Source organism: Cornus florida, unplaced genomic scaffold (assembly GCF_030987335.1).
Source record: "Cornus florida cultivar Cherokee Brave unplaced genomic scaffold, ASM3098733v1 CherokeeBrave_3.0.0_Hap2_Chr04, whole genome shotgun sequence".
Lineage (NCBI taxonomy): Eukaryota > Viridiplantae > Streptophyta > Magnoliopsida > Cornales > Cornaceae > Cornus > Cornus florida.
In genome coordinates, this window is record NW_026775574.1 from 59,485,761 (window position 1) to 59,513,094 (window position 27,334).

Here is a 27,334-nt window from a genome sequence, read left to right on the forward strand (position 1 = left end):
AGGAATCTTAGGGTTTTGACTTCACCACAACCATATACTATAGTTAATTATACTAACTCTGGGAATTTAATAATGATATTTTCCAAAGGAATTGAACTCAATAACATTCATTTAATTCGGGTTTTAAAGAAAGATATTTTACAAAATTAGCTAACTATAACCTATCTGCGGTTAACGTGGATTATCCGTCTACCTACTCTAACTCCTCTAACTACGTTAACTATGTTGTGAACAATCCACCTTTCCTAAGCATAGACTATGAAAACATTCTTTTGCAAAATACATTGGAATACCATTATATGACCTCTATTCTTGTGTCCAGCAGGGCTCCACTAGATACCGTACAACAAGGTAGGTTGAGAATAGAAAACAGACTATTACATCTAAGACAAAATAGTAATAATTTATAATCTATTAAAACATGGAAACCACTTGAGTTATCTCAAGCGCTCACAGTCATATAATCAAGAAAATACATATATTAAAATTAATCCCATAGTTAAAACAATCAAACCATAGTATTTAGGTTAGGTTACATCAATGCCCTAAGAGAGAAATTAGCTACTCATGACAAGGTTGGATATCATCTGTGTTGAGTTCATCTCCTTCGTCACGGACGGCACTTCTCTTCTCAAGATCTTCACTCTTAAGGTTATAGAAATCCTAAAAGCCACCACACATTCAGCCTTCTGAATACACCGGCAAAGGGATTGAAATTTTGGACCCCTTCTATCAAGGCTTACGCCTTCTTTTATAGAAGAAAATAATATTTGGTGGGCTTTTAGGTCTTCTGGCCCAACTGGGATAAAATACAGCTAATAAAGAGAGCAATCTCATACTTTAAATGTGACATGTTATGGAAGGCTCGAGCTTCAATGAATGGTGCTCGATCTTCACTTTGACACTTAGCCAATTTTCTTCAACTATTTCCCAAAGCGTCTTTTTCTTCAACACTTAGAATATTTCTAGGACTGGATTTTTTTAACATTGCTCGATCCAAGCTTCTTGGGCTCAAGCACTAGGTACAAGGCTTGAGCATTTAGGACACTAGGCTTGAGCTTTAGGACACCAGGCTCGAGTTTCAGTTGTTAGTGCTCGATCCTTAATGGATGGTGCTCGATCCTGGAAGTGAGGCGCGAGACCTGGGAGCATAGCCTTACAATTAAATCAACTTTTTAATTTCCGATGCCTCATGCTCGAGCTTGAGGGTCAAGGCTCAAGCACCCTTGGTTAAGGCTCAAGCACCATATGGTAACGCTCGAGCTTCAAGGTATGAGGCTCGAGCTTTTGAGCCTTGTTGACTTTTCTTCTTTCTTTGTTGTGATGCTCGAGCCTCAACACTTGGGTTTGAGCTTTAAGGCTTGAATATCTTCAAACTTCACCATTTAAGCTATCGGCTTGCTCTGAATGACCGGCAACGACTCTGTAAGCTTCGGTATCATCATAAAGTCTCGGTTTTAACCATTTATCTGGGAAAGTACCTACAAACACACATTAAACATAAATTAATCTAACTATGGATAGAAGTATCACTTTAGATCTTAACAGATATGTATTTAGGGGCTCGAATATGCATATATTCAGCGCTCATCACTTATATATAGGTGTGTCATTCCAATTGGTATGAGTCTTTTTGGGGTAAAGCCTAAGAGTAAAACCATGCGGGTTCAGGCCCAAAGCAGACAATATCATACCATGTGGTTGAATGGGTTTTTACAAAATGTGGGCAATTTGGATTAATCAGAAGTGTAGTAAAAAAAACTGAAAATCAAATCCAAAGCTCACATTATCACAATCATGGTACACTGACTTAATCTAATTATTCTTGTTTTTTCTTTTTCTAGGGGATGAGTTCTTAGTGCAGATGGTAAATTAGTTATGGCGATTAGTTGGCACCATCACCTTCCTTTCCGTTCCATCCTCTGGCGATCAAGGGTGAATCCCAAACTTCCTCTTTACTGGTCAGCTGGTCTTCTTCCTCGTTGAGTTTTTCCGATTCCATTCATCGGCGACGAGCTTGCGTGGATTCATCCCATTGCCAGCTAGCGATCACATCATATGACCTCATGCTTACGTCTGTGGCATACTTGCATATTGAGCAAGTTCAGTGTTTGGGGTTGAATCTTCTAGATGACTTATCTAGTTGGCTTCATTTAGTCCAAGGAAAGCAATCATCTTGCAGTAGTATTTTAGTCAAAGTTTGTGTGTTCCTTGAGCTGCCACGTCTACACAATGTTTTGGTTAGGTTGGTGGGGCTATCATATGGGCTTGCTGATCAGATGAGACAATTTTTGAGCCCACAGTTGAATAATGACCAGCACAATGGCCCGTGTAAATATGGGCTTTGTTTGTTATCTGTCCCATGCATTTGTGTGTAGTGTTGTTGTGTTTGGTTGTGCTTTGTAAATGCCGTATGACTGTTTCTTATTACCAGGATTAAAAATAATAATAATAATAATAATGAAAGACGATGAAGAATAAAAAAGTAATAAGTAAATTACAATCACTTTCAATAAGATTTGTAATAATTACAAGTACCTCCTTTTTTATTTAAAGAAATTATAGTTGTAGCAGTTTCGAGACCCATGGTTCTTAATGTAATTACTCTATTATTACTTGGTCATGTGTTCGAAAATATTCCCTTATGCTATGTTTGGTTGGAGAGAAGAATTGAGGAGGGATGGATGAAAGCTCTTCATGTTTGGTTGGAGGGAATGAGGAGGAAGTGAAGTATCCCTCCTACTTTGTAATTTTCTATCTGCCCAAAATTGGGAGAAAATGAGAGAGAGAGAGAGAAAAAAAAAAAAAAAAAAGAAAAAAAAAAGATAACTAACCATTATTGAGTAATTTACATTTTTAACCCTTCTAAATATTCGAAATAAATATCTAATTTTTATAATTGGATATAATAAGGGTATATTAGTAAAAAGAATATAAAAACTGTATTTCCCTTCCTTCCAACCAAATAAAAAAAAAATGTTACACTATCCATCATTTCTACTATTCGTTCTATTCAACCAAACAAAAAAATTAGGGGAAACATTTTTCCTTCCCTAGGGATGCCTACTCTCCCTCTCCCTTCCATCTATTTTCCCATCCCTCCACGGGCAGATCCGGAAATGCATAATGGAGTGGGCTAATCTATTCTAGGGTGGGCTAGTACAACTATTTTTATTTTTTTATTTTTTAATTTTTTTTTTTGGGTTGGGCTAAAATTACCTCTAGATTTTTTTTTTTTTTTTTTTTTTTTTTGGGGGGGCTCAAGCCCACCAGAGCTCACTCCTGGATTTGCCCTATCCCTCCAACTAAATGGAGCATTAATATTGAAGAAATGGTCATGGTTAAAGTTCATAACTAAAACAATTTTTTAGATAAAGTTCCACACTCCAAAACTGAACACAATGCTCTAAATTGTGTGGACTTAAGAGATCAATCAATTTCACCATCAAGATTGCTCTAAATTGCAGTAATTGTGTGTGTTGTCTAGCCCCTTACATTAAGCAAAATGAATTTTATGCAAATATTATTGTGTGCATATTCCTCATTCAATTGTCAAAATTGCCCTTATCACATAACTTCTCAACCATAAATTGGCCCCAAGAATTAACCATCAAGGATGCTTTGCAAAAATTTGATGTTTCTTTTCTAATTAAATTTATTTCTAAGTGACCTCTAGATCTACGTGGATTGCACCAATTCGTTATTAAGTCTGGTGAAACTCCGTATTTTCGGCCAGAGGATAAGGTACAGACACTATTTCTTTTAGTTTAATTTGCGCGCGCGCGCACGCATACATATGTATCTCATCACAATTGTTTGTATATACATGTTTATCCTAAACATTATATAGACTCGATGACAGAAAAAAAGTAAGTAACAAGTATGTAGATTATTGAAAAGAACAAAAGGGACAATCTTGTCAAAACATAAATTATCATGTATAACCTGATTAATCTCCAAGCAATGAATCATTGACTAGAAACTGTACATACACCGCAGGCACACTTTTTATTTGGAGACTTGAATCTCACCATCTGCACTGAGAGATAAAGAATATACCACTTGGCCACAAGGCCCTTAGTGATGTTTCATCAAATGAACAAAGATGTTTTTACATGATAATTGTTAGCCTCGTCTCTGCCTTTTAATTCTCTCAAGGGCACCGAGAGGGCCATCACCATCCTTGGCATCAGCAGTATCATCTCCCTCTCCATCCTCCTCAGCCTCCTCCCTACTCCGGACCAAGCCACCGAAAACTGCTTCAGGGACATCTTTTTGTGAAATCTCAACTGTTTCATCATCCGACTCACTTTCCTCTGGCAGCTCAATATCCTCCTGATTTGCTGCAGTCTGAGATTCCACTCCAGCACTCACAAACCCAACTTTCCTGCCACCATCTCCAGTAGTAGTTGGCTTACTGTTATTATTGGCTGAAGGCGCCAAATGCCGCTCTAGAGCAGCCATTTCATCTTCAGGAACCCCAGCCTTTTTCAATGTGTCCATCGCTTCGTCAACATTTTGCTTGCCATCCTTTTGCATCAAATACTCAGGAAGAATGAAGTGTGTCTGGAAGAAGGAGAATTAGTTAGAACTGAAATAAGAATATGTAAGAAAAATGCAAACTATAAGGATCTAACATCTTAATAGTCACAAAACAATCAACTCAATTACATTCACAAAAACAATAAAACAGTGAGGAGTCCCCCACCACTGCAGGGTTAGGGGCAAGATAGAGTCTTTCCGACATGGCCTAATCAAGGAACAATGAATTAGAAAATATTGAGAAAGCCGTTTGCTTGTTGCCAAACCCTTCGTCACTGGAATATTACAGAACGATCTAAGGAGGGTAATGTTTAGGACAAAATAGGGTTGAAGATGGCCAGTACCACTCTTTACTTGCCATGGTAAGATTTGCTTACCACTTGGAGTAATCAGACTGACTTTCTATTCTAAGGGAAAGGCGTGAAAGCTATTCCTGTAATAGGATCGCCTTTGGAATCCGAAATTTCTTATGACTTAATTTGAAAGTTTTATTTGACTAAAATAGTTTCATTAGCTGCATTTCAGTGGGTAAGCGAGCCCGTTTACATCAGTACGCACATAGACAGGTTATTTCCCATTATGAACCCATGGCAACTGGAATCAAAGAATTAGTAGATCTGTTCCGTCTAAAATGGAAATGGGCTAGAGTTATTGTGACAACCCGAATTGATAGATTAGGATTAAATCATAATTAATGATTGATATTAGCTTTATTGGAGACTTAGTTTATATTACTTGGGAGATTGGAATTGTGAGGCAAAAGTTTAATTTTATTAAGCTCTTGGTGTGACTTATTAATTTAGTGGAGGATGTTGGCGAAAAAAAAGAAAAAAAAGATTCCTTAGTGGAAGTTTAGGTGGCAGCCTTAGAAGGAACCTTGATGGACATAAGATTATGAGAAGTTGACATGTGATCTCCACACACTCACCCTTTACACATATACGCGTATACGTAGAGATGCATATGATATTATCTTTACTACAGAATTGAAGGAACAGCTTCCTTTGGAAGCTTTGACCTGATACATATAAAGTAGATATATGTATATATGAGGTATTGCCAGCATAAACTCACAATACACGACATATGTCACTCATGACTTAAATAATTATAGCTAATGCTTCATTTTGAAAGAAAGAAAAAATATTGCTTCCGGACAAAACAAAAAGAAACAGTGAGCTTTAACAGAGGGGACCGACCATGGAAAAGAAGAGGCAGAAGGAAAGAAAGGCTGGAGAAAGGAGAGTAAAGAAGGAATTAAGGTTCATCACTTTCATTCCATCATCTCATCCATGTTCATTGAGGTAGGATTTAATCATGCATTGAATGTAAGTGTTGTATCAGATTTTGGGAATACATATATGTGAATGAGGGTGACTTTGATTGAGGGTTTCGGAAATTGTATTTTGTCATAGCCCCTATTTCGGGTCGTTACAGTTATGAACTTATAATCATGAAATCGGATCATCAGATATAGGTTATAAGTTCATTCCATACCAGACCAGACCGGAATAGGGTTATACACATTCTCATTACAGTTATGAACTTATTTCGATACGTTTGAGAAAGGGTCATTCAAGCGTATCGAAATAAATAGAGTAACCTTACTGTTGTGATACCCACCCTCATTAAAAGAAAGAAAGAAAGAAAGAAAGAAAGAAAGAAAGGGGAAAAAAAAGAAGAAGAGGATCGACTCATTTTAACTCAACAAAGCATTTTCCCAATTACTTGGAATTGGATACATTAATCTTATCTTCTATTCCGCTCTAAGGCCATATTCTTAGCCAAACCAAGTGTTACCATATATTTCCTTATTACACCTATTATACTTTTTATTTACTCTTTCCCCTAATATTACTTTCAATATGAACTATGTCACAAAGTGGCGTAGTAGGCTATCTTCTTCACGCATGTTCAAACCATCTTAATCAATTTTCTCTATTTTATCAACAATTAGTGCCACTTCAATCATTTCAAATATATTTCTTTAAAGCATAAATTATTGGCCACTTTCCAATGGAAGGTTGTCGTGACTGATTACGACTTCCAGTGAAAATTGATTTCTTCCAGAGATTTTGGCAAGAAACCAATCAGAGTTGAACACGTGACTTATTAAAAGGGGCCACACCAGAAACTGAACTATTGATCACTTTCCAATGAAGGTTTCCGTGGCTGATTCTAATGGAAAGGTGATATGCAAACGAGGATGCAATCATAAAGTGACACGTGCATTGAAATGAGAAAACCATCTACTAAAAGTAACCGCCTTAGGACACGTGGCAGCCAAGGAAGAAAGCAGTTCCTGTAGTTGGAAAGTCAGGGAACACGTGGCACGGTGGCAGCCAAAGAGGTAGTTATCTGCAGGTGGAAAGTCGCGGGACACGTGGCTGGCAAAGAGGTAGGCAGTTACCTATAGTTGGAAGTTGTATCTGCTATGTGGGACACGTGGCAGATTTCCAGTGGAAAAGCGGTTATTCCAGTGGAAGGTTGTGCGGTAAAGTGAGAGAAACAGCAACACGTGGGTGTAAGATAGAAGAGTTTGGTGGCAAACATTAATTCCAATGGAAAGTCGTGCAAAAAAATAGCAGAAACGTGGGAGAACATGGTCTAACATACGTAAGCATTATGTTTGTATATATGATACCACGATTTATGGTATGACTTACCATAATAGCAAAGATTTGATTATGCATCTAATAACATTTATTTATGTTTACAGTTAAGCATAATCCAGATGGGTCAGTTGCTCATTACAAGGCCCGATTGGTTGCCAAGGGTTATGCTCAGACTTATGGCATAGATTATCAGGAGACTTTTACCCCTGTTGCCAAGATGAATACCATCCGAGTTTTATTTTCCGTTACTACAATTCGATCTTAGCCTCTATTTCAGTTAGATGTCAAGAATGCCTTTCTCAATGGTGATTTGCAGGAGGAGGTGTACATGGTTCCTCCTCCGGGCTTTCGTTCTCCTACTCATTCTGGTATGGTATGTCGTCTTCGTCGTTCTCTGTATGGCCTCAAGCAGTCTCCTCGAGCTTGGTCTGATCGCTTTGGCACTGCTATGCTAAGTTTGGTTTCCATCAAAGTGCAACAGATTATACCTTGTTTTTACGTCATTCAGGTAGTAAAACAGTTGCTCTCATTGTGTATGTCGATGATATTGTTCTTACCGGTGATGATACTACCGGAATTGATGAGGTTAAGAGCTATCTTGGCCGTCAGTTTGAGATTAAGGATCTTGGTCTCCTACGGTACTTCTTGGGCATTGAGGTGGCTCGCTCCAAGACTGGCATTTTCATCTCTAAACGCAAGTATGTTCTTGACTTGCTTTCTGCTTCTGGTCAGCTTGGCGCTCGTCCTGCTGATACTCCAATTGAGCAGAATCATCGGTTGGCTGATTCTGAGGGGGAGGAGTTGTCAGTATCAATGACTTGTGGGGAAGCTCATCTATTTATCAATGACTCGACCTGACATTGCTTATGCCGTGAGTGTCGTGAGTTAATTCATGCACTCTCCTCGTGCCCCTCACCTTGATGTAGCTATTCGGATCCTTCGCTACTTAAAAGGGTGTCCAAGCCATGGTATTTTGTTTGCCAATCATGGTCACTTACATGTTGAGGCTTGGACAGATGCTGATTATGCAAGATCAATTTCAGATAGGAGGTCTACTTCAGGTTATTGTACCACTATTGGTGGTAACTTGGTTACTTGGCGCAGTAAGAAGCAGGATGACGTCTCTCGATCTAATGCGGAGGCAGAGTATAGGACTATGGCTCTTGGGGTAGGTGAGTTGCTTTGGCTGAAAACCTTGATGACAGACTTGTGCCTTCCAGTGTCGCTTTCATTCTCACTCTACTGCGACAACAAGTCTGCCATTAGCATAGCAGCAAATCCCGTTCAGCATGACAGGACTAAGCATATAGAGGTGGACCGTCACTTCATTCGAGAAAAGATCATCTCTGGTCAAATTTGCACTCCATTTGTCACAAGCTCTCAGCAACTTGCAGACATTCTTACAAAGGGCGTCAGTAAGATTGTGTTTGAGAATGCATTGTCCAAGTTGGGCGTTTTAGATATCCACGCACCAACTTGAGGGGGAGTGTTAGCATATATGATACCACGATTTATGGTATGACTTACCATAATAGCAGAGATTTGACCATGCCATAAAATATGCTTTAAAATAAGTTGTGATTTGATTTTGATTTGATTTAGTTTCCTTTCTTGTAATATGAACATGTGCTCATTTTATCTATAAATATTAGAGCTGTAAATGAGTAATTCATATCATTCAAGCCTTTACGCAATTCTCTCATTTCTCTTCTTTTTATATATTTCTACTCATTATGAGAAGACTAAGGGAGACCTGGGACACTCGGCACAAATCGGACGTTCCACTTGGAAGCATCACAGCTACTGTTGGAACTACCTGCAATAACTGCCATTAGAGAACTTTATAAATAGGACAAAGAATTCTTACCGGCCTTGTATTCAACCCTTCTCAACATACAACTCAAACAACACTTCAATTTTCATTCAATTCCAATTATCTATACATTCCAGCAATGTACTTTAATTATGTTTAATTCAAGTCCTGAACTTTCAATACTTTATTTTCATTAATTGTTCTTCAATTCCTTTACTTTCAGTCCTCCACTTCAATTCTCTTTACTCTTCAGCCCAAGTCCTTTATCAAAGGCAAAAAGAACCTTGGGGGTCATCATTCCAAACCTCATCCAATTGCCGCATTCATTCCATTTCCATTTGGAATATAGTTTGGACGACTCTCACTTGGAACTTTTGCAGTTCCTGACACGCCCGTTGGAACTGAAATTTTTATAGCCCAAACAATATTCATTTCTAATTATATTTTCTTGTATTGTCACACATCCATGTCAACATTCGTATTTCTGCCACTCACTTTATACACATGTTGACTTTTAACTACCCAACATTCTATCCCATAAATAAATATTGGTTGGCTGCTCGACGGTAAGGTTAAGGAATAGGAGAAGAAGAGTGTGTTGTATGGGCTTCCTCTACATTTATGGTGCCAGAAGCTGTTCGAAGCCATAGGTGATATGTGCGGTGGTTTCAGAGACGTGGAGGTGGACGATCTGTCCACTGGAGAAAGAGTTATTCTCCTTGTACTTGATGGTGGTGTGATTCTGGAGTACTTGTCTAGTTTCATCAATTAAAATAATATAAACAGCAAATAAGACGCATTGAAATCTCATTATGAATGTGTCTTGCCAGTTCATTTATAACTAAGGCAAAAAGATATGACTTAATGTTGACCTTTGATGTAAGCCTGCAATAATTGAAAATTTAATTGTTTTTCCACGGTCGTTCTAACTAGAGTCACACATCCATCTTACACATCTTTATTGTATTCTTTAAACTCTTTTTTTCCTTGCTTTGTTTTAAATATTGAACTAATAAATAAAATCTGAAGTACTAAAAAAAATTCATTCATGCTTACGTAACACTTATTTTTCTTTTTCTTCCTTTTTTTGTTCGAAAAGGGGGAAACTATATACAATATCATAAAACTCAATAATACTATGTGGTGCTATGGTGATCCTTGTGGGAGAGGAAACTCCCATTGGGATGCTTCAGTTCTCTATTCTTAGTACTTTTTTTTTTTTTTTGGCTTTTGGCTTCCAGGGAGAAATTGTAAATCTACGGAGGAGTTGGTGGATTTTGTGGATACGTTGAGTGGTGAGGGGGCCCATTTGGTCCATGTGTAGTTTTTTGGGGATGTGCTCCCCTTTTGAGGCCCTTTCATAATACTTTACTTATCCAAAGAAAATAAAGCTCAATACTGCTATGAAAAACCTTGGGGCAGTTTCCTATATGTTATGAAGTAAATGAAGGCAGAAAAAAGTATCAACGCTCATACACACAGGAAAACTGCTACACTATCAAAATTCCCAAGTGAAGTCAAATATGGGCATGATAAATAGAATCAACTTGATCAGAAAGAATAATTTGAAGAAGAAAAAAAGTGATAATACCTGGCTATAGCTCGCAGAAACACTCCGTTTAATTCGAAGCATTTCACGGAAGGTGTCTTCATTTCCATGCTGCACCTCAAACTCGTGCCATTTGTTCCAGATATCAGGATCAGATCGTGGATCTGCAAACTGAGATGCATATACATATACTGCACGAGCACGATCAATTTCTCCAAGGCTCTTTTCCAGCTCAGCATATCTCATGCACATGGTCTTCACATCTTTCTCAGGAAGACCAGATTCTATGGCTTGCTCATATATCTCCCTTGTTTTTGGAACCCCGAAAATCTCAGCAGCACGAGCTATGTAAATCTCATACATGCTTAACTTTTCAGTGGCTGGGACAGCCTTTGTAGCTTGATCATAAACCTTCATGGCTCGCTTTGCTAGACCGTAGTCCTCCTCTAGTTTAGCATATTGTAGGTACAACGGCTTCACAGCTTCAGCAGGGGCCTGATAGACAATAAGTAGAGTAAAGACGATATTAAGTAAAGAAAGTAAAGTGTTTAATTTACCATACTTGCCAAATATACACACACACACACACGCACGCACACATATATAACCATCATTCAACTCAAAAACACACTTATCAATGTTTTTTTTAAAAAAAAAAACAAAAAAACAGAATAACAATCACTCAACAAAAACCACGGATTCTTTTGGGATGGGCTAGTTTTTGGGTTAGCTTTTGGCTTTGTTGGCCTCTGGGCCTTTCAAACTTTTTTGTATATTCCTTTTTTCTGGTTAATAAAGTTGAATTATGGGGAAAAAAAAAAAAAACCACAGATTGCAGAAAATATCTATTGACCTTGACCAAAAAGATCAATTTCTTCCTCAGAAGAAATGAAAAGATTAGGAAGCCAAGAGGACTGTGATCAGTTAGAGAAGTGAGTAATTTTTTTTTTTTTTAAATCAGTAACACCGAGCAAAAATAAATAATCAAGTTCTGAAAGACGCACAATAAAACTGGTTTACAGCATTTGAGATAATATTGTTTCTGCAATCGTTTAGTGATGCTACAGCATTCCTTGTTATTCCCATAGAATTAGCTTATTAATGATAATTCTCTTGTTATGCCACTACTTTTAGATTACTTTTGCAATTTTGGCTCCTCAACCTTGCTGAGCTAGCTCATCTGACGGTTTAAAACTAAAATGGCTGTCAATAGATGAAAAGACAATTTTTTATTTTGGGGACTACATGTGAAGACTCCTTGACCCCTCAAGATTCCTCAAGCTATGGATCTTTAAGGATTTCAGCACTGAGAACAATTTTATAAATTGCGTGCCATTACTGATTAGTTAATAATGAACTACTCAAATCATGTTACCAGGAGAATAATTCAGGTAGACTAATTAGGCAAGCAACCAAGGAGAACATAAGAAACAGCCACACATGTAATGAAGGTTGTGTCAAACTCTTCGTTAAATCATCTGCAGAACATCTTAAATGATCCTCACTTGCTCATTTAAGTTCAAACCTAGTCTAGGGAGGATATGGCCTTACCAAAGTATTTCTAACCAGAGAATAATTGGTAAAAATGCTATAGCTTCATGAAAGAAGAAATGGATTTGGATGGAGGAAAATGTGTTATTTGGAGATTAAGGTGGTGATTCTTCTGTTCATAACTAACAATCGACAACTGTTCAAGGAAAAGGAAGGATGAGGTGAAATGGGGACCTCGTGAAAGAAACAGTAGATCCAAATAATAATATTAATTGGGGACTTGGATACTTGTTTTCCTTGGTAAGGCATTTGGGCATCTAATCCATCAAACCTGGGATTCTTTGCGTGGCTGGCAGCTCATATAAGATCCTAACAATTGGCAACTTGAAAATGAAGGGAAAGCATCCATGAATTGCTTGTATATGTGCAAAGAATCAGGCAAGTCGGCAGATCTTCTCTTCCTGTAACGTGACAAGGGATATGCAGACTTTGGCTTTGTCCTTACTTTGATATTTCTCCAGTTCATCCTAGATATGTGCTGACTTGTTCTTCAGTAGAGCAGAGGAACAGTAAAGAAGAAAGAAGGCCTCAATATGGAGTAAGTGGAGTTAAAGATTTTGTCATAGTTTAATATTTTGAGAAATTTGTTAGTGAATCAATCTTCAATAACTGTTTTTCATTTTATGAAAAAAAAAAAATGGATTCTTTCGTGAATACATAGGGGTTTGGATCGTCTTTATGTATTGGTGTTTGCTTTGTAAGTGGCACATGTACACGGGTATGTGTCCTCATATGTGACTCTTAGTAATATACAACCTCTGTCCCAAAATACATGTCCTGCATGGGAAATCAACTTTTTATAGTAGTGGAGTTCTAATAGTTTTTTATTGTATTGATAAAAGTGAAGTTTCAAATATGCCCTTACTAAAAGACAAAATAGTGCTCCGTAACTAGTGTAGTTATTTAGTTAAAAGGATAATTTGGGAATGTTATAAAAAATAGTACATTCAATTTTGAAATAGGACATGTTTTTTGGGACATCCCAAAATGAAAAGATGGACAAATATTTTGGGATGGAGGGAGTAATTTATTACTTACAAAAAAAAAAAAACAAAGACGTTACAAAATACATAGAGTTCAAAATTGTGAATCATTTTACGCAGTCATTGACTTAAAGTTCTCAATGGACGATGTTTTAAGTTTCAACATATGTATGTATATGTGTGTATATATATATATATTGTGTTTGAAGTTCCAATACAATCTCATGTGTTGTCATCATCATCATCCTTGTCTTTTTTCCAAACGAATGGTGTGGCCACAAATTATATTCAATTTAATCTCAGCTCAATAAAGCAGATTGCAGACTTTATAAGCAGCTAATAAAATGGAGAGGAGGTCAAAACACCAAGGTAACATTGATTACAATCAAAAGGATCAAGAAGGATGGTAATCTGAAAAGTACACCACCAAGAGAGCTCTATTAGCATCTCCTTTGCTTTCCAAATGGAAGGTTGAGGGTTCAAGTCCTCGTGAGGGATAGTTATGTGTGTGTGTGTGTGTGTCTTACCTACCCAATAATAATAATAACAATAATAAAAACAGCAACAATAATCTAAGTAGTACATACCATTTCAACAGCATGCTCAAACAACTCCCTCGCGCGTTCCAATTTTGATTTCCCATATCTTTTGACAAACTTGGAAAGATATGTGACCCATATGTCCTTTACATGCGGATATTTAAAAATCTTGACGCCTCGTTCATATACCTTGAAGGCATCCTCAAAGTATTTATGTTCCTAGAAATATCAAAATAATGAAACATTAGTTCTCAACCCACATAAACCAGAGACTCAGAGAGACAATAGCAAGACAGTGAAAGCTATGTCTTTACCTCCAAAAGCATAGCATAATTAATTATAATTTGTGGTGTGGCTATTCTTAGATCCAATATCCGCTCATAAACTGCTCGAGTTGACTCCAAATTACCAAGGCTTTCCTCCAAATCAACATAGAATGTCCAAAGCCTCAAGGACCTGTGCAGCTTTATCTGCACTGGTTCATTGCCATCAGCAGCCACTGTTGTGTAAAAAGATAGACCAAAGATCCAAAGGTTAGTTATGGTTTCATAAATGCCATATCAAATAAGATCCAACTTTTTAAAAATGAAACTTCTAACCAAATAGAAAAGGTGTGGTTAATTGCTTTCTTTTCCCTTAAAGTTTCCAATGAGGTAACTTCAATACTAACAAATAAATTCATAATCTGAAATCATAATTTGCTAAACAATTAGTCTCCCTCATATTTGATATAAAATACATCTATGTCAAAAACCAAAAGGTGGCCATATAGAGGTGCCAATAAAACCAAATATCTGTTTTTAATAGTAGTTGAAGGCACGTATACAGTTTCCTAGAAGCACATTGGCCAACTTAAAATGGACATGCTGGTAAAATGAAAAAAGAAAGAAGAAATAAAAATAGAGCCACTACACATGATGACTATAAATGCGAATGATGTCATCTACTAATATCCAACAATAAGATTTAAAATACTCATGGTATGAAATAACTTGATTTAAATACAATAGAATGGAACTCTTTTCAAATCTATGTACAAATGATATCTCCAACACCACAATATCTGGAGCGTCATTTATGTGCCCCAGCCACTGCTTTAGCAAAACCCCTAATTTTGCAATTAATATATTCGAATGCCATGTAAAATATAATGAAAAATTCATGCAACGTCCTTACTCCTTATAATTTATAAGGTAAGAGAAAAATAATGGACTATTCCCTGTCAATCAGACATCCATAAACCCTTGGATATACACGGATAGAATCCCACAAAATTTAAAAAGAAGGAAAAAAAAAAAAAAAAACGAAAAGGAAGAGGTTTGTTGTAACGGACTATAATACATAAAACTCAGGAAGAGAATAGTGATATTGGATGAGAATATAGCGATAAACTTGGATGAAATCAAATTACAATAAACTGTAAAAGACAAGCAACCTGTTCGCGAGGACCGTAACCTATTATATAAGAATTTGTTCATTTGACATAGTTGATACCTACAAGGTGCCCGAGCACAGGTGTGAAATGTAATTCAGTAGTTCATTGACACAGCATTATTTCATTAATAAAATCCCATATTCCCATCTAAACAGAAAAATTCAAACATCAGTAGAAGACTAGTTATGTTAACAACTTAGCATATATTTCAATTCTACACAAATCCATAAACTGATAAAGAAAGCATCCATGCATGTCTTTACTTAGATAAATACAGGTGTATAAGTTCATAGTTACATATTCAAATACATTATGTATATACACTTGTGAATATACAATTATATATAAGTAGCCAAGAACAGAACTTCTTCCCTGCAGGCCCAATAAAATTGTCACGAACAACAAGGAACAAGGAAAATCAGTTGAATAGAGGTCCACAAAGCGGAAAGATTAAGCTTGCAAAAAGGATTTTGAAAATTGAAAAGAGGATGAAATTTGTTTTGAAGATAATGAATATTATTTGAGGGCAGTAATGCCAACAAACAAGGAATTGATTTCATGTAAAGGGTAAGTAAAAGTTGTGAACATATCCCCTTATCCCATGGACTATACTTCTAATTCTGTATAGAAAGGTGAAAGTTCATTCACTTCGAAATTCTCGTTTATAGGCCTTGGTCTACCAGTAGCAGCAATATGCCACTTGTGTTGTGGACCTGAAGACTCAAATAATCATCTGTTTATACACTGTCCCTTCTCTAAACAGATGTGGTTTTGGATTTGTGAGTTCATGCATTGGGAGATGCCTACTGTTAACACCTCATCTCACCTTATGGCCTGGGCTATCTCTAAATTCCATAATGATTCTTTCAACAGTAAGGTAGCAAGCTGTTTACATCTTTTGTGTGGCATATTTGGAAGGAAAGGAATTCTAGAGCTCATGATAATGGTTCCAATCCTCCAGAGATTGTTGCAAAGCAGGCTTTGTAGGAGGCCACGGACATCATGGGATGTACCCTAAATGACATTTATGCTACATTGTAGCATCTTTAATTTTAAGTCGGTTTTTTTCTCTTTTACTAATGAGAATATCGACTTGCAATAGCATTGGAAAAGATTGTTGCAAAGCAGGCTTTGTAGGAGGCCACGGACATCATGTGATGTACCCTAAATGACATTTATGCTACATTGTAGCATCTTTAATTTTAAGTCGGTTTTTTTCTCTTTTTCTCTTCCAATGCTATTGGAAGTCGATATTCTCATTAGTAGAGACTTTGTACTGAGAAGGTATGCCTTCTCTTATAGCCGTGTATTTCATTGATTATCCTTTGCAATAAAATCAACATCAATTAGGAATATAATATATATATATATATATAATAACAACAATAATAATAATACATTCAAACCAAATTTAGTGCACTATAGTCGAAAAAACAAATTTATCATGCTTCCTCAGTTAGGAGAATGACAAGTAACTCTAATATAGCACAACTTAACAAGGAAATAATTACCTCTCCTTTTGACCTCTACTGATGGCTCTGCCGTGGCTCGTCTCATAAGCTCCAGTGCCCCCTTAAAATTCTTGTGCTTCAGTTCTATCTCTGCCCATTCACACCAAATACTAGCCAGATTATCCACCGTTTTGTAGTTGACTTGTACAGCCTTATCAAAAATAACTCTTGCATTGACAATATCTTTGTGGCTTTCATATAACTTAGCAAAAGAAACCCACAGAGTATGAGGCTTCCCCACAGCTTTCATGGGATCAACAGTCCTCACTGCCTCGGTGTAGGTCAGAATTTGCCTTGTAGGATTACCCTCGAAAAGCTTTACTCGCCGGTGCCACTGTTCCACATTATGTGGGTTTTGTCGAAGAAGGACACTATTAGCCAGTTCTGGCCTCCTATTCATGAGATGTTCCAATCTTGCCAACCTCAAGTCGACATCTTTGTCATCACACAACCAGAATCTTTTAAGCTTCTCTTCAAGCTTGGGCACATTGAAACGGTCATCTTCATCGTCATCCTCAACAGAACTTTTTTCACCATCATTGTCCTCCTCACTCTCACTCATTTCATCCATCTTCAAAGCAAGCATACTCTCTTCAAACTGTGAGTATGCATCAAAAATCACACTAAAATCCCTTACTGTAACCACTGTAGTCATGCCTTCCTCCAATATATCCCTTGCCTTCTCTACCAAGTTCCTCCTAATATAGTAATCTGCAAGTGAAGTCCAAAGCCGCCCAACCTCATCCGTGAACTTCTTAATTCCTCCGCGAATTATGGCATCCACATTCAAGCCTGAGACTTCCTTGGCATGCTGAGTGAGCAAATCACAAAGCTCAAGCCACAACCTGTGTTTCGTTTTTCCTTTTATGGAATAAAACCGGTCATCATTCAAAACCCCAGCTAATCTCTCAGACGCCTCTTGCCAAAGACACGAATTCACCAAAAATTCTATGAAATCTTCAATATGTGATGGATCATATTTCAAATATCTTCGGTAAACCCTAAGTGAGGTCTCGATTGGGACACCCTTTTGGCTGACAAATACTAAATACGGTTCCCAAATTCGATCGTGTTGGGTCACAGGCCGCGCACACAGAGCACGATCGAAAGTGCGGCGAGTGCGAGTGACGAACTTCTGATGGGTTTGGGTTTGTAAATACATGATCCAAATGCGAGGCATCTTGTGCATTGTGACCAGAGCTCTTTCAAAGGTGTTGTTGAGTGTTTGATACTGTGAGTGTGTGATGGGTAGGTTGCGAACGAGTTCGAGGCGTTCGCGGAGATAAGCGTACCAGAGCTTGTAGCTTCCAGGGAGGGCTTTGAGGGCTCGCTCGTAGATCGTGCGACGTTTCTTGAAATTTGCGTCGGTTCGAGCAATTAGGTAGCGCCACCATAGTTTCAAGCTGAATGGATTTCGGAGGAGCTCTTCTTCGTAGAGGAGGTCGTCTTGACTTGGGTAGAGCTCTTGTGGTATTATTGACATGGCGACTTTAAAACCCTATTACACAAAATCAAGATTACACTTGATTTTAGTTTGCAAAACAAGAAATCAGAGCTTGATTAGTTGATTTAGAAAAAAAAAAATTAAAACAAAACCCATACATACAAGTTAGCAGTTGCAGAGAGAGAGGCGGGCAAGCTCGAGAGTTGAGAGACGGCGGTTGAAGCTTGCGAACGGCGAACCCGAACTGGAACAGCGGGCGATGGAAACTGAAAGATATGGGTTTTGATTTTTTGAACAATCTGAAATATATGCCGATATGGGTTTTGATATAGGTAATAGGTTTTGAACTTTTGATTCTTGCAGACAGATAGATAAACTGAAATATAAGGGTTTTGAACTTCTGATTCTTGTAGATTTTGTAGTTTGCAGTTGCAGAGTTGCACAGAGAGAGAGAGGGCAAGTTCAGAGTTGAGAACGAGATTAGAGATGGAGGCGGGTTTTGAACTTCAGATTCTTGTAGATTTTGTAGTTTGCAGTTGCAGAGAGAGAGAGAGAGAGAGAGGGCAATTTCAGAGTTGAGAACGAGAATAGAGATGGAGGCGATTGGGAGGCTGCATTTTTTTTTTTTTTTTCTTGTGGCCCGTCATCCATGGGCCTATAAATTTTGAGATGAGGCGATTGGAGAGGCTGAAATAATTGTTTCTGCATTCTATTTGTGAGAAGTTTATATAATTTATCAATAATTCTTTCATGTTTTTTATAAATTTGTCATATAAATATTATTCTCGAATTCTTTTTTTTTTTTTTTTCTATTTTTTATTGATAACTTTTAATTTTTAATTTTCAATTTTTAATTTTTAATTTTTAATTTTTTTTTTTCACAAGCAAGAAAACATATTTATTGATTAGAATCAGAAATTACATCCAAACTAGCTTTATGCAAAACAAATTCTGAGAAATTATCATCTCATACAGGTATTTTTCTCTTGTAAAGCATAAGCAGCAACTGCATGTGCAACCTCATTCCCTGCTTTAGGCGTATACACCAAATCAAAATCGGGGTGATGATGAAGCCATTCACGGATATCTTCTACTAGAGGGATAAGTAAAAGAGAGGAAAACCCATCCAACATCGCAGCCTTGACGATGACCTCTGCATCAATCTCAAACACAATACGACTATAACCCCATCGAATAACCTAGTCCATAACCTTTCGAAACACCAAGCCTTCAGCCACTAACGGATCTGAAACTCTTTGAAAGAAAAAATACGTCAATCGCAACACATTTCCCCTATGATCACGCAGAACCATTCCACCTCCAGCCTCACATAATACTTTGCAAAATGATGCATCAGTATTAACTTTAATCGTGTCCACTGGAGGAGCTTGCCACCTAACAGGATTCCCATAACTGTTTTGCCCTGAACAGTGTGATCTCATTGTAGCAAAAGGAGCAACATTGCAATTTAAAAATTCAAAACAGTGAGCTTCTCCAATTCTAACTATCTCCATTGCATCCCACCATTTTTGCCACCCAAGCATTATGCGCCTTCCAAATCTGCCAATAAAGAAAAGCAACCATACTCTTCATCAAGTGCTCCTTACTTAAGCCCGACCAATTCTCCATTTTTGATCTCCACCATCTATCCCACTATCCATGGCCAACTTCCTCCCCATCTAATCTAAGCGTAGAAAGCTTCCAAACCAACTTGGCTCGTGGACACCTATGGAGAAGATGACTAACTGATTCAGGTTCCAAATCACATACTTTACATATAATATCAACCATCATCTTCCTCCGACCCAAACTTTCTAGTACAGCCACATCCTCATTTAAACAACGCCAAAGGAAATGTTTAATTTTTGGCATAACCTTCAACTTCTATAGATGTTTCCATTGCTGTTGACGTTCTTCTATCCCACTTGTTCCACATTCACCTCTGTTGGCATGCCGCATCCCACCTCTTTTTAACTTAAGTGCAACCTGATATGCATATTTTATACTAAAAGAGCCATTTGTTGAAAAAAGCCACCATTGTTTATCCACTCCTTCGGTAACCCGTAATTGGATCTGTAAAATTCTTTTCCAATCTTCTTCTTTAAAAATTTGTTTAATCAGAAACTCATTCCATCCTCCTGTATGTTGATCCACCAAATCAACTACTCTGTAAATGCTAGAATTAGAAGGTTCTAGAGTAGAAAGAGTAGAATTGTTTTTATCTGGAATCCACCTGTCCTCCGAAATTCTAACATTCTGACCATTTACAATCTTCCATACCAGCCCATTCTCAATCACTTTTTTGGCTGAGAGAAAACTTTGCCAGGCCCATGAAGAATTTGAACCTTTTTTAGCTCTGAGAAAATCACAATGAGGGAAATATCTACTTTTATAAACTTGAAAAAACAAACTTTTCCGTTCCACTTGGAGACTCCATGCTTGTTTTGCTAACAAAGCTGTATTGAAAGCTTCCATGTCTTTAAATCCCAACCCCCCATCTGCTTTATTCTCTGTTAATTTCTTCCAGCTAGCCTAATGAATCTTTTGTTTCTCCAGATTGCCACTCCACCAAAACTGGGAAATATTCCTCTTCAGCGTGTTACATATTTTGTAAGACACCTTGAAGCATGACATCGTACAAGCTGGAATAGCCTGAAGTACACTTTTCACCATTGTTTCCTTCCCTCCAGTCGATAAAAATTCTCCTTACCACCCTTTAACTTTAGAAGAAATCTTCCTTTCAATGTAGGCAAAAACTTCAGATTTAGATCTTCCCACAACTGATGGAAGACCTAAATATTTTTCGTTCATACCTTCTCTGGAGAGTCCAAGAATTGTGCGGATAGAATCTCTATCTGAAAGAGGAGTGTTCTTGCTGAAAAATAATGCTGATTTATCCATATTAATAGCTTGTCCGGATGCTAATTCATACCCCTTCAATATCTCTGCCAATCGTTGAACTTCTTCATTCTCGGCCTAGCAAAAAAAGAAACAATCGTCTGCAAAAAAAAGGTGAGAGATTCTGGGAGCTCTATGATAAATTTGAACTCCAGAGAGGGAACCTTATGATAATTCAGCATGCAGAATATTAGAGAGACCTTGGGCACACAAGGGAAAAAGATAAAGGGATAAAGGATCTCCTTATTTCAAACCTCGAGAAGGGATAAACATCTCGTGGGGACTGCCATTCAATAGCACTGAGTAACTGACAGAAGCCAAACAAGTTTTAATCAACTGCACCCATTCCTTTGCAAAGCCCATTCTCTCCATAACTGCTAACAAATAATTCCACTCAACCCTTTCATAGGCTTTACTAATGTCCAATTTCAAAGCAACAAACATATCCTCTCCCCCCCCCCCCCCTTTATTTTTCAAAAAATGTAAAATCTCATGAGCCACTAAAATGCTATAAAAAATAAAACGATCTGGCACAAAAGCACATTGGTGAGCATCAATGATCTTCTCAAGCAAAGGTTTCAATCTATTTGCCAACGTTTTGGAAAATATTTTATAAACCACATTGCATAACGCAATAGGTCTAAACGGTAACACTTTGGTTGGACTTTTCACTTTAGGGATAAGAACGAGATTAGTATGATTCAAACATTTAAGTAAACTCCCTGAGCTTAAAAAATCATTAAAAGCGCTCAAAATATCATCTTTAACCAAACCCCAATACCTTTGAAAAAATAAAGGAGAGAAGCCATCAGGTCCGGGAGCCTTCGGAGAATTCATAACAAACAAAGCATCCTTTAACTCCTCCTCTGTTCCCAATCTCATCAAATTCCTATTGTCCTCCTCTGAAATAAGCTGAGTGGTAGCTTGAAGGAAATTATTGAAATCATAATTTTGCTCTGATTTATACAAATCTTAGAAATAAGTCAGTACGATATGACAAATTTGGCGATCATCCTCACACCAAACTCCTTTAAAATTTTCAAGTCCAGAAATAAGATTCCTCTTCCTTCTTTACTACGTTTTAGCATGAAAAACTTTGAATTTTTATCGCCTTCTTTAAGCCATTGAACCCTAGACTTTTGTTTCCAAAACATCTCCTCGCTTCTCCACAAATTCTTTAAATTTTTACTAACCTCATTAACTTTGTTTGCATCAAAACTACTACTCTGATGAAGCTTCTTCAGGTCCTCCTCATTTTCACGAATCAATTTTCCTGAATTCCATTGCTTTCTCTTACTCCACTGCTTCAACTCTTCTTTACATTTTGAAATTTTAGATCTCATCCGGAACATGAAAGTACCTCGAACATCAAACAACCAAGCGTTCTCTACTGTTGTATGACACTCATCATCCTCAAGCCACCTAGCATCAAACTTAAAAGACTTTACCGGCTTTTGAACTTCTCCCGCAGTATCCAACACCATGGCCATATGATCAAATCCGACAACTTGGACATGTTGAAGAATTGTTTTGGGATAGTTTAACAACCAATATTTATCACATAAGACCCTGTCCAAACGTTCACAAATGTTTGCTACACCTCCTCTCTGATTATTCCAGGTGAAAGGGTAACCTTTGAAGCCCATTTCCAATAATTAACAGTCATTGATAAACTGATTAAAAGATCTCAAAGTCTATATGGGTCTGATTCTACCACCAACCTTATCATTTGTATTAAAATAGTATTATTTCTTTTGCCTATCTAGCATGTATTTCTTTTGTCTAATAGTATTATTTTTTTTTTTGCCTATTTAGCATATATTTCTTTTGCCTATCTAACATAGAAGTTAAAGGTATAACATGAATTTAAAAGAACAATAATATTTTTATCAAATTATTATTTATTTTTATATTACATAGTTAAATCTATAAATTTATTTTTAAAAATATAAAAGTGTATAATAGTAAATTTATTATAGGAATAATTCCATAAAAATGGTGTTTTGAAAGTCAAAGGACAATTAGTTGGAGTCAAAATTTAGTTTTCCAGATTAATGGAGTTTTCTCGAATGCTGACCTGGACATGAAATTTTACTGTAGATTATTTTTTCATTCCCAAAGTGTCCATCTTATCTTGTTGCGAATTGACCCAACTACCCCTTCAAGCTAACCGAGACCCAAAAGCCTGTGCAGCAGCATACCCTCAAGGAGTTGGTGACCAATGGACGACTGAGATGAGGAACTTCTCAACAGGACTAAACGGCGGTGTGGATCGGCATTGGAGAAGTGACATCATGGCGATGAACTAGGTTTTCACGGAACAGGTTGACGGTGATGTGGGCAACAATGAGCAAGGATCAGATTGTCAGTCATGGTGACTGGAACAGCGGACGACAACTAAAATATAGCCGGCAGAGAGATTAGAACGGTTGTGAGTAAGGAATACCTCACCGGCGATCATAATATAAGGGCCTGAACCTCGGGCTAAAGAGGATTCCAGCGAAGACAAAGGACGGTGACCAAGTGGGCAGCAAGCAAGGAATGACTGGTGACCGAACCAGCAACTCCAATGCACATACGATGAACAAGGATGGCGAGAAATAACGGGCAGTGACCTTGGAACGGTCAGCGAGGATGATGAGAGCTGCAAAAAAAAAAAAAAAAGTGATCTTGAAAGTTGAAATTGTGATGCCGGCAAAGAAGAGGTGTGGCATCGGCAACAATGGTAAAGCTTGTGGTGCCACGGTGAACTCGGTATGAACCGGTGGTGAGAATGAATGGCCAACAAAAAACAATTTCTGAACTACGGTGGGGATCATAGTCTTAAAAATCTTGATTCAGGGAACTGACAATGTGTTGTAAAATAAATTGTATTCCCATAATGAAATCCATATTTTTCCAACATGAATAGAATTCATCTTTAATGAACACAGGAACACTGTAATAAAAAAAATAAAAAAATAGGCTTCCAGTGAATTCATTTTACCATGTTATGTGGGCTATTGCTAGAAGATCCTTCATCTGAGAATCCAATTGTGAAAGAGTTTTTTTGAATTCTTCGATATTCAACTCAATGGATTCTTTTGCAACATCTCCTTTGGAATCATTCAACAGATCTATGATGTCCATCCGCTTATTCTTTAAATGGAGCTCCGATTAAGGGTATCTTTCATAGATGCCATCAACAACTTCTTGAAATTCTTTATCGAACTGTGGGCATAGAGTTCATGAAGAGAGAGAGACTTGAGGGCTGCTGCTGCTGATGAGCGCTGAAAAATGCGCATTTAAACCTCTTAAACTTAGGTATTCTAGGACCTTTATCTTTCTTATTTTTCCGCTTTAGTTTGATTTTGTATTATTTCCATTTTTATGTACTTCTCCCCAAAATAAGCTAACTTAGCTAAATAAGAGCATAATTGAAGCAATCTTGAGATGAATCAAAGAAATGAGCAAAGTGGGAGCAAAAGGAAGCAAGTGGTGGAAATTCAGTAAGTTCGATCGATCTCAGAAAATATTCGATCGATCGAAAGTTCATCGATCTCAGCATTTTAAGATGGATCCAAGCTCTTTTGTCCTTATCCAAAGATCCCACAAAGTTCGATCGATCCAACTTTCTTCCGATCGATCAAAAAGATTCCATCTTATCTAGATGTACCACCCTACCTACCACACTTGTCACTTTCCCAAAAATATCTTCAAAATATCTCAGATTTGTTTTTATCCAAAAAGGCACTGCCATAAAGGATCGATCCAGCTTAAATTCGATAGATCTCAGCCATGTTCGATCGATCTCACCATAAGTTTGATCGATCGAACTTCCTCAAGTCTGAAAAAAGACAAAATCCAACTCATTGAAAGTTGTCTCATAGCCAATCATTGGAGTAATGTTGGAGTGCGAGCCCAGACCATTAGGGTGACATTTTAACCTACTTATATAAGGAATATGAGCCACTTTTACAAATCAAAACAAGTATGGTCCAAGCAATCTCCCAAAATTTTTCAACCATTTCCAAGCAATCTCCCAAAATTTTAACATCAAGCAAGCAAGTATGGTCCTCCACACATCAAGAAAATGATCATGCAAATCAAAACAACTCTAGAATCCTTTTTGAGTGGACCGGCATCAAGTATGTTGCTATCTAAGTCAACTAAAGAAATGATCACATCCTTACCCTCAAACCAGCATACAAATCTAGTACCGATCATCAAAACAAAGAGTGGACCTTTTATTAAAGCTTTATTGTTCTAGGTGCGCTTATTCTTTTCACTCGATTTTTTTTTTTTAATCCTAAGAATCCAAGATGGAAGCATGGTGCAATGTATTGATCTATTAAGCTTTTTAGCGATCCATGAGGTTGAGTGTGATACCCCCGGATCTCCAGATGTGGGTTGGCCAGGGCCACGCCTGATTACCCGAGGATATCAAACCAATTAGCAATAATCGAACACAGAATACAATTAAGACAAATGAGATAAATAAAATTTGCTGAAATGAAAACTAAAATGATAATCCAATAATCGAAACCTTAGAATAAATAATTCCATTGATAAATAAAACTATTCTGTTACAACTGATCCTCCACGAATATAAATCGTTCTCCAAATTATACAACTCGGGAATCCATCTAATGGACCCCTAAAATATCCCACTGAACTCAAATGACTGGAAATAAAACCAAAGCCTAAAACATGAAACAAAATCCTACAGCATTGGTGGAGTGAATGACTGTATCTGCTCAGCACGATCCAGCTTTAAGACTGGAATTAATGAACACCTGTAAAAATAAGAATGGGTCAGGCCCACATGCAAATTATTCTCTAACTGCAATCCAAACAGTGACCCGATACGCAGATACACCTTAGATATTTCAACAATAGATATCTAGTCCATACATATATATATATATATATATATATCCACACTAAGGGACATTCACTGGTCTATAATAAGGGTCTCAACCTGAATAGAAGGCAATATGCGAAAACGCATCCAAAGGTGGGTATGAGTACCTTGACCTAACAGGGTACACCTCAACCTATTATAACCAGCTACGCATCCACTGCATATACGCACCCTAACCAACGAGTCTGAGACTCAAGCTCATCTTGTAGTACCATAAACATATATATAAAGTCCGTCTAAAACCAGGGTATGTAGTTCAATTATTTATCGAACTGACATACAATAACAAATTAGTTAGTCACTCAACTTATTCAGTTGATATGACTTAACCATCACCCATTAATCCAGGAAGCCACTCAACTTAGTTACAGTTGATTTAACTTAAATATAATTAGAATTCAATATTTATAAATCCATTCCTTTAATCCGTTAGGTTAGGTTTAGGCGTTTTGAGCTAAACCGTCTCTAGTATGTCACCGTCCCATACCGGTGCATACAATCCTCCATATCCTTGTAAATTACATCATATATATAACAGTTTAGTAATTTACAATCCAAAACTAATATTCAAATAATTGCAAAAAGAAGATTAACAATCTAGCAATTAAAATCCAATATTAATTCATGTAATTGCATCAAAGAATTTAATATTCTAACAATTAACATCCAAAACATGCATAGTTCAAATTTAATATACAATGACCCTATCATGTATTTAAAATAAGTTCTATAATAATACTATAGTCCAATAAATCGCTAAATTTAATTTAAGCAATTTAGTTCTTTCCATCCGGTAACAGCGCATTAAGTTCTATACTTGTATTCTGTTCTATCTTTTAGCACAGAGCCATACACTATCCCACAAGTCTAATTTATTAATTAAAAGACTCCACCGTGCATCTAAAACTTAATTTAGAATCATCTTATAGCATCTTAAATTGTTAAATTAAAACTAGACAATTAATTTCCTTCCAATCGTTATCCGTACGCATAGTTGTCAAATAGCGCACTGTTAATTCCATTAACACAAAGGGGTATTTTATGCAATTCAAGACCTTGATTATATGTTAAAATAATCATTGAAAACCCCATTAAAGTTTTAAAACTGTTCAAGAACCCCAAGTGCCCAAACAGTAGCTAAAAATTACAGTACGCATCAAACTGGGAAAGAGCCTGCTCTAAAAAAAAAAATAGAGCAGGCTCAAATCAACATTGAGCCGGCTCCACAAACTTTTGGAGCAGGCTCAAAGTGTTTGGAGCCGCCTCCAAAAAAAAGGGGAGCCAACTCCAAACTTCCTGGAGCCGGCTCTCTCCTCCTTTGAGCCCACTGTTCTGCTTCCTTCTTCGTTTCTGATGATCTGCTTCGACCCCCAGCCACTTTCAACCCTTCAGTTGGTTTCTAAAATTGATCCTAAGGGTCTTATTAATATCAAATAGCATCCAAATGGTTTAAAAACAACAATTGAAATCAAATAGGAAGATTAAATTTGCTGCTGAACTACACATGCTTTAAGAACAAACTGAAACTATTTTGCAACAACAGTTCCATTC

At 37.2% G+C, this 27,334-nt stretch overlaps 1 protein-coding gene across 3 annotated transcripts; it reads right to left on the reverse strand.

The window, feature by feature from the left end:
- Positions 1–3,916: 3,916 nt before the first annotated feature.
- Positions 3,917–18,682, reverse strand: LOC132303334 (uncharacterized). 3 transcript variants are annotated; one of them, XM_059800552.1, is made up of 6 exons: positions 18,145–18,682; positions 16,539–18,036; positions 13,907–14,091; positions 13,641–13,811; positions 10,562–11,014; positions 3,917–4,566 (listed from the first exon to the last, which is right to left on the reverse strand). In XM_059800552.1, exons 2-6 carry the CDS (start codon positions 18,019–18,021, stop codon positions 4,126–4,128), a joined length of 2,733 nt encoding a protein of 910 aa, XP_059656535.1. In that variant the 5' UTR covers positions 18,022–18,036; positions 18,145–18,682; the 3' UTR covers positions 3,917–4,125. The 3 variants fall into 3 exon arrangements, with proteins under 3 accessions (XP_059656535.1, XP_059656536.1, XP_059656537.1); XM_059800553.1 differs by having other exon boundaries at positions 16,539–18,060; XM_059800554.1 differs by having other exon boundaries at positions 18,141–18,682.
- Positions 18,683–27,334: the final 8,652 nt, after the last annotated feature.

Excerpts from the sequence above, each read along its gene's own strand:
- LOC132303334 (XM_059800552.1), bottom strand. The coding sequence starts at position 18,021 with ATGTCAATAATACCACAAGAGCTCTACCCAAGTCAAGACGACCTCCTC. Across the intron at positions 14,092-16,538 it reads AGTAGAGGTCAAAAGGAGAG|TGGCTGCTGATGGCAATGAA; the intron begins GTAATTATTTCC and ends TTTACACAACAG. Across the intron at positions 11,015-13,640 it reads TTGAGCATGCTGTTGAAATG|GCCCCTGCTGAAGCTGTGAA; the intron begins GTATGTACTACT and ends ATTGTCTATCAG.